Source organism: Salvia splendens, chromosome 10 (assembly GCF_004379255.2).
Source record: "Salvia splendens isolate huo1 chromosome 10, SspV2, whole genome shotgun sequence".
NCBI classification, from domain to species: Eukaryota; Viridiplantae; Streptophyta; class Magnoliopsida; order Lamiales; family Lamiaceae; genus Salvia; species Salvia splendens.
The window spans coordinates 15,103,307-15,111,387 of NC_056041.1; the positions used below are offsets into that span (position 1 = coordinate 15,103,307).

The 8,081-nt window shown below is 34.3% G+C and overlaps 3 protein-coding genes across 3 annotated transcripts; all 3 read left to right on the forward strand.

Moving 5' to 3' along the window:
- The first annotated feature begins 265 nt into the window (after positions 1–265).
- Positions 266–1,951, forward strand: LOC121751138 (cytokinin riboside 5'-monophosphate phosphoribohydrolase LOG5-like). Its single transcript, XM_042145857.1, has 7 exons — positions 266–382; positions 520–617; positions 729–759; positions 902–1,001; positions 1,092–1,162; positions 1,243–1,386; positions 1,604–1,951. The coding sequence occupies exons 1-7, from the start codon at positions 266–268 to the stop codon at positions 1,712–1,714; spliced, it is 672 nt and encodes a 223-aa protein (XP_042001791.1). The 3' UTR covers positions 1,715–1,951.
- Positions 1,952–5,622: 3,671 nt separating this feature from the next.
- Positions 5,623–6,725, forward strand: LOC121751028 (NAC domain-containing protein 6-like). Its single transcript, XM_042145728.1, has 3 exons — positions 5,623–5,876; positions 5,949–6,205; positions 6,290–6,725. Exons 1-3 carry the CDS (start codon positions 5,708–5,710, stop codon positions 6,560–6,562), a joined length of 699 nt encoding a protein of 232 aa, XP_042001662.1. The 5' UTR covers positions 5,623–5,707; the 3' UTR covers positions 6,563–6,725.
- Positions 6,726–7,281: 556 nt separating this feature from the next.
- On the forward strand, positions 7,282–7,788 carry LOC121752677. The gene has a single exon (XM_042147784.1). It carries the CDS (start codon positions 7,282–7,284, stop codon positions 7,786–7,788), a length of 507 nt encoding a protein of 168 aa, XP_042003718.1.
- The last annotated feature ends 293 nt before the right edge of the window (positions 7,789–8,081 follow it).

Consider the following 8,081-nt stretch of genomic DNA (forward strand, 5'->3'; position numbering starts at 1 on the left):
TGTTTTGTCACAAAATAAATTGAGTAAAATAAAATAAATCGTCAACGCCACGTGTACGCTGGGGGTGAAAAGGCGCAATCCCCAAGCAGTAAAGATAGCCATTGCTTATCATCTTTTTGTCTGCATTTATAATTGATTTTGTTTTTGGAAAAACAGCAAAAATACAGAGCAAAAATTATTATCTATATTGTATTTATATACACTCCAACCTCTGCAACTGGGTTTTCATATTCTTCGACCAAACTTTTCTCAAAGAACAAAAACAATGGAGCAAGAAAGGAATGTGAAATCGAGATTCAAAAGTGTGTGTGTGTTTTGTGGGAGTAGTTCTGGGAAAAGGGATTGTTACAGAGAGGCAGCAATTGAGCTAGGGCATGAGCTGGTATTCGTTAAAAACCACTAACTTTTCTCCACATTTTATACACAGACCGATTTTTCGTATTTTCAAAGCAAAAAAGTTTCACTTTTTTCTGCGTTTTCTGTGTGTTTCTTACGTGGGTTTTCTTTGTTTGCATGAAGGTGGCCAAAAGATTGGATCTTGTGTATGGTGGAGGCGGCATTGGGCTGATGGGGCTGGTGGCGCGTGCCGTTCATGGCGGCGGCGGACGTGTTCTTGGGTGGGGGTTTTTATTTCTATTACTATGATTTTGGTTTTTCACTAATATTTTTTATGTGGATTGCATTTGTTTGTTTGTTTTAAGACAAACTTTCTTGCTTGAATCAAATAGGATCATACCGAGACCTTTGATCGGCAAAGAGGTTTATTTCTTCTCTATCTTCTTTTCTCTCTCACGCATAAACACATTGTTGTATTGCAATATCCACTAGGGCATTTCAAAGATTGGATTTTTAACAAAATACAACAATAAAAATTGGATTTTTAACAATTGGTGGTTTGCAGAAAACTGGGGAGACTGTTGGGGAGTTGACGGTGGTGGCTGATATGCACCAGAGGAAGGCCGAGATGGCCCGCCATGCTGAATGCTTTATTGCTCTGCCAGGTCATCCCTCTCTCTCTCTCATCCCTCTCTCTCTCTAGATAACTCATTAATTTCTTTAAAGGGCATCCATCTGTTGTTTCAAAAAAATAGGTGGTTATGGAACGCTGGAAGAGCTCTTGGAGGTCATCACATGGGCCCAGCTTGGCATCCATCACAAACCTGTAATAAAAATTCAACCTTTCTTTCTTTTTTTGCAAGTGAAAAACTTTAATATGATGATGTTGATGATGGAATTGATTAGGTGGGGTTACTAAATGTTGATGGTTACTACAACTATCTGTTAACCTTCATTGACAAAGCAGTGGATGATGGGTTCATAAAGCCATCTCAGCGCCACATATTTGTCTCAGCACCAAATGCAAAAGAGCTTGTTCAGAAACTGGAGGTTAGCCTCATTTTCAGAATCAAGAATAATGTACTCCACTAGTATAATTAATTGTTTTGAATTTGGTTCAAAGATTTATGTTCCCAAGAATCCCATGTTTCACTGAAATGGCAAAGACAACATGCCTCATGAGTTAAAGAGCTCTCAAAATGTTGCCTTTCTTGACATTATATGAAGCCCTTTTTAAATAAAATTTGTTTCTTGAAATTGTATGTAGGAATATGTGCCTGTGCAAGATGAAGAAGTTGCCAAGTTGAATTGGGAGGCTGAGATTGAGCAAGTAGGATACGCTGCTGCTCCAGTCAAACAGACTGAAGTTGCCCTTTGATCAATTAGTGAAATCAAGATCCCAGAAAGAAAACAAAAAAGGATTTAAAGAAAAAGAACGTAGAGAGAGTTTGTTTGATTTAAGTTATGGTATCTGCACTAATCAACCGAGGCCTACCATATATGGTGTGGTGGAAAGACAATGACTAGGACAAGAATTTGGACACAGTAGTTTCTTCTTGTAATTTTGGAAGTGGGGAAATATGCTTTTGTATGTATCTCTACCTCTCTCTATATATTGATATTTATAAGTATGTGGTGTTGGGGTTTTGTTGAAGGATATCTTGCTATCATAGCAACAAGGTAGCAAGAGGAATACAACAAAAAGATTGGGTTTTTATGCAGCTTTATAGTTCTGTATATACTCTCAGGCTATATAGGATGATTCAGCATGCCTGCAACGTTTTATTCCTACTACTTTTTTTCTTTTCTCTATATTATTTGGAGACAGTTTGTTTAAGGTAGGTGTTTGTTGTGCTTGCTGAGTTATGAGTTAGTTAGTGCTATCTATTTTTGGTGGGAAATGGAGGTTTCTTGTGTTGAGCAAAGGACAAGAGAGAGTAGCAGTGTGGGGAAGTTGCACCAAAATGGTACTATGATGGAGAAAAAATTCATCTTTTCACATTACTGACATAAATGTTCCATGGGTATTTGTCAATGGGCTTTCTAATTCAGGTCACAATGCCCACTGGGTTTCTTTACATGCATTAAGTTATGTTAATGGAGTAAGTACTAACTTAGTACAAGTGTTTATGTAGGCCTAGTAATTAAATTTACTTATGCCCTTAACATATAAAGTTCTCTGTACAAACCAAAGCTATTTATATTATGTTAGCACTCTTTAATTACAGCAATATTAATTTCTCTCAGTGATTTATGTTAGTACAGTTCTCTTGATAAGTTTTTTATTTTCCATTAGTCTGCATATTTATGTTAGTACGTATATAAATTTCGGAAGTGTTTTGTAAATAGAAGTCGTATTGATCATTGATGGGACATATATTTATTTTGCGAGGAATGGCCATTAGAGTGTAATTTGGTGCATAATAATGAAGGGGCAACGACATATATGATTCAACTATATGTGCGATCTTACGAATTTTTACGCATGAATAGTCTCGCACCAGCTTGCGTGTAAAATATAAGAACTTTGGATTATAATATTTATTTTCTTTCGATTTTTAATCTAAATATATCAACTTTAATTTTTTTTATTCATCCTCTAAAATTATTATCTCATAAAATTGACACATTTATCGTCACGAGAATGATAAAACCGACTATATATGCTATAATAATTAGTACAAACATTGAACCAAATGCAATCTGAAAAATAAAAAAAAACACAAATATTTCAATATGTTAACATGCCCTTTATTGAAGAAATTAGTTATCAGCTAAGCTATTCTAATTAAAAAAAAAAACTAATTAAATCCTAGCCGTGGTTTAGTAGCGGATCCGGTCTGATTTTATTTTTCAGATTTCATTTTTTATGTTTATAAATAAATAAGGGATTGTAGCGGAGCACCGCTACTGATTACAGCAGATAATAATCCGTTGCTAAATTATTTATTTTGTAGTTTATATTTTTTTAATAAAGAAATAGTAATTAATAATAACTAATGTGTCTGTTGCAGATTAGTAGCGAGTACCGATCTGTTACAAAATCTGCCACTAATTGTGGCGCGTTCTTATGCCGCCAAAAATTAATGAATATTCGCTACTAACATTGCCAACAGACATTCCATTACCAATCCGCTACTATTAGCGTAAGCTTTTATCTCTGGTAAAATTCACTGGTAATTGATAGTAAGATTTTCGTAGTGGATAAAATGGTTTCGTTTATACTTTTAAGGATACAACGTTGTTTTTCATTGACATATTTTCTTGCAGAGGGGCATACGCTGAAAAATTGATCAATAGGGGCTATATCTACTAAAATTTATTCGAAAGTATATTTTTAGATGATATGGATGGTTGCTAGGGGCTTTTACCTTACAATTTATAAAATTTGCATAAATTGAACTATTTTGTAAAAGAGAAAAATGAGAAAAAAAAAATTAAAATTATTAGGGGCTTAAGCCCCTTGATACATACATGTGTATACGTCATTGGTCTTGCAATGTTTTCACAATCCAGATGGGGATTTGTCATGTGTGATCCACATCACCTCTAATTTGATCAGAATTGTTCATCGAATGAAAATTAGAAGACCTCAAATTTTACTTACTGAGATTTAAGAAAGAAAGTTCGGAAAAAAAATAAAATATTTTATTTTATTTTTTTTGCAAATAACTCTAGATTTTCTTGACAGGTTTTTGAAAAAATGGCCGTTAAAAAATAAATTAGAAAATCAAAATTTAAAATATTTAAATTGAAAAAAGAAATTCGAGAATTAAAGAAATAGAAAATGTTGATGGTTACACATAAATAATCCTTGAATTTAATGTGTTTTGAATGAGTCAAAATTTAAGAATGCCTAAGAATTAAGATGAAAATCATTGTCATAGTCGTAGAAAAAAATAAGTGGTCGAGTTGAGAAATGGGCCCCTCTTTGAGTAGACGTCTTAGGTGAAGACCTCAATTTCCAAGTCAAGTGAACTGAGTTGTTTTCCATTAAATGATTTCCTAAAATTGCATAATATGAGTAGTATATTATGCAGAATTGTGCATACGCGTTTTGAATAATCATTCATAAATTATGCAAATTTTTTTTTCGTTTTGGACATGTGCATGTATTACTATGACATATAAATATAAATATATATCTGAGGCTGATTTTTGTATATTTTTACATAATCGACTATTAATAAATAAGATACATTATTCTTTTAGAAAGCGTGTCCTGTTTTAAACTTTAAAGCAAATATAATTATTAAAAAATGTTGCGTAACTTGCGTTACAATAATATTATATCCTTATCACTCGAAGAGAAGGATTTTTTTGTTTCAAACCATTTTAACACCGAAATCCACGTATAGTGTTACGTTAGTACTTATTATATTTTTAATTTATAATTATGTATACTCATAAGTTAAATTACGTTAATATTTAATCTATAATTCATTTGACGACGGAAGAGTATGTCTCAAATTTCTGTTATAGAATAAAATTAAAAGTATTATAGGAGTAGTATTAGATAAGGGCCAACAAGACGCATCTAATTAAATTAAACAAAAAAAATTTGATTGAGTAGTTGTAGTTCAAAGTTCAATGGGTATGACCCAGGAGTAAATTTGTTGAATTTAAATTGAAGAAGTCAAGATTATTTTTCTAAGAAGCAGGATTAGTTTGAGCTAGGAATTCTAACATTTTTGTTCCTTGCATATTAGTACTATTATTCAATGTTAATAAGAAACAATATACTACTAGAACAGTTTTTTTGGTAAGCATTTAAGTGTAAACATATTCAAGGAATTTCCTTACTTACAAGGGTGTATGTAATAGAAATAGATATATATTCCAAGTATGACTAGTTCAACCGTTGATAATTTTCTATGACTCAAGAAGTTCATCTCATTAATAGATAAATCTCAATATTTTTTGAAATAAGAAAATATTAATGTAAAAGTTAAGATGGATGATCAGATTTAATTTTCCATCCCCAAAAGATGTATTTTATAAATTATTTTATGACAAATTTGAAAAAGTTTAAGATGGAGTATAAGATAAATAAGAGCGTTAAATACATAAAAATATAGGAAATGTATGGCTAATTTTAGTAATCATGATATAAATTCCAATTAGGAAAACCGCGTAAAAAATAAAGTCTATTTGTCGTTTATTCACGAAGATATTTTGCCCACATAGAGTTGAGTCCTTTATTTTGTTTAAAAAAAAATTAAAAAAAAATTGATGGGCATTGGTTGGGTATATAAATATAGCATAGTTGAAAGTGTAATTGTGTGAGTAGTGTGTGTGCAATGCAACATCCACACTGAAGAAAGCTTAATCATCAGCTTTAAGAAAGAAAAATAAATAAATATTTGGCAGGATGGACAAGGAATGTAAATGTGAGGTGAAGCTGCCGGGATTCAGATTCCATCCGACTGAGGAAGAGCTGTTGAGTTTCTACCTGAAAGGCATGGTTTTGGGGACGAAGATGAGCGGCGATGTGATCGGTTTCTTGAATATATACAACTACCATCCCAATGAATTGCCACGTAAGCATCAATCTGTTATTCTGTTTTGTTTCTTAAAATAGAAATACTAGTAGTACTTGTGTTGGTTTGCAGAACTGGCGAAAACAGGGGAGAGAGAATGGTACTTCATGGTGCCGAGAGACAGGAAGCATGGTGGCGGAGGGCGGCCGAACCGCACCACCGCCAACGGCTTCTGGAAGGCTACGGGGTCGGACCGGCAGATACACAGCGGGTCGTCGAGAGTGATTGGGCTGAAGAAGACGCTGGTGTTCTACGAGGGGAGAGCACCACGTGGCACCAAGACCAACTGGATCATGAACGAGTATCGGCTTCCCGACAAGCCCAACAAGGTGGTAGATTAATAACTAGAGTATGTTTTTGACAAGTATAGATATATAAGTGTATATTAAGTAATGGGTGATATGGAAATGCAGGAGGATAGAGATATAGTAGTGTGTAAGATATACATGAAGGCTACTTCTTTGAAAGTGTTAGAGCAGAGGGCTGCAATGGATGATGAATCCCCAAACTCACTCTCTCAACATCCCAAGAGAGAGAGACCTTCTTCCCCCACTTTGTTGTTGCCCAACAATTTACCTGAGCTGCAGCTGCCTATCATGAACACCACTGATTGGATGCACGATTCCTTTTGCCTTAATTTAAGCCCATGGCTTGATAACTTTACACCTTTCATCCCATTGTGCTAATTCTTCCACAAAATACCCTCATTCTAACTATATTTTTGTTACTTGGAAGCGCTTTGTCTTTGCAAGACCAATATCAACCTCTTTATTTCTACTAAATCAACTGTCATAATGTGCTATTACATTCTCTACATAATTGGCCACACCCACACAAGGGGATTCCTTACTTTTAATTGTCTCTGCAATATATACTATAATAATTGCATTTATCACAGAAAAACCAATTTTTAAAATGTGCAGTTGCCTAATAATGTGGATCAATCAATATGCACATTTCTCAACGATATATTATATATAATGATGAAGCCTCAAGCTCACACAAAAGAAAATACAACTCGTATAACTTTGTAGATCTGTGCTTCTGTTGGAGGACACACATCTACAACTACATTATTTGTAGGTTGCACGAAGACCTACCTCACTTTTATAAAAAAGAATATCACCTATGCTATGCTCTCTCCTCATTTCTCATTGATGGACCTGCCAACCATGTGATTTAATACAGATATTGCTGATACTTTGATTGCATTATTTTCTTTTCATATATTTATGGCTGTGATTAATGATCTATCATTGAAAACATAATGAAGATGCCTTCTGTCCACTTCCCCACTATATAATAAGCCTTTACATGGTTGTTTCAGGCATCACAATCTTCTTCATTCAATCACTATTTCAGTTCTAACCCTTATTTTTATCAACAACCAAATAACAAAAACACAATGGCTCTTCACCACGGCCGCTCTCTTAGTTTCCCATCTTCATCCCATCCTGCTGTCTCACAGTTCGATGACAACTTATTCAGATTGAGGTCATCAGAAGCTACTTGTTCATCGCTCTCATCATTCAACGCCAAAATAAATGGCCTAAGAAACTTGTACGAGAGCATTGACGATTTGCTTCTTTTGTCTCACATTCAACAGATTGTTTCTGAGGAATGTGTTGATGATTACATTAAGCTATTGGATGCTTGCAGTTCAGTTAAAGATCTAATCTCTCTTGCAAAGAAAGATTTAAGAGATCTTCTCTCTGCAGTAAGGAGAAAGGATGTTCAAGGCATCAACGCCTACCTTGCTTCCAGAAAGAAGTCAAAGAAAATGATCCAACAGTGTTTGAAGAACTTGAGACGTAGCGCCTCAGCCACTTCTGAGAAAGATTCCATGTTGAAGGATGCAGAGTTTGTTACGTGTTGGGGCACGAAAGCAAGAGATCCTTGCTGTCATAGCTGATGCAATCCAAGAAAGTATCAGATGCCGAGAATGAGTTCAAAAAGGTGGAATCATTCTTGCAACTCAACCAAGAAAACGAGCTCGTGAATCTCATAAAAGAGATGGATTCAGACATTCAAGTTGTTGAAGAAGATCTCGAATCAATCTTCAGGCAGCTGATCAAAACCAGAGTTTCCCTTCTCAACAACTAGACTCATTGTGAGATGAACAATTTTGTAGATTAGAAACTAGATGATATATACTTGTATATTTCTTGGATCATCAATCAACTAAAGAAAAATTTTCAACATTAC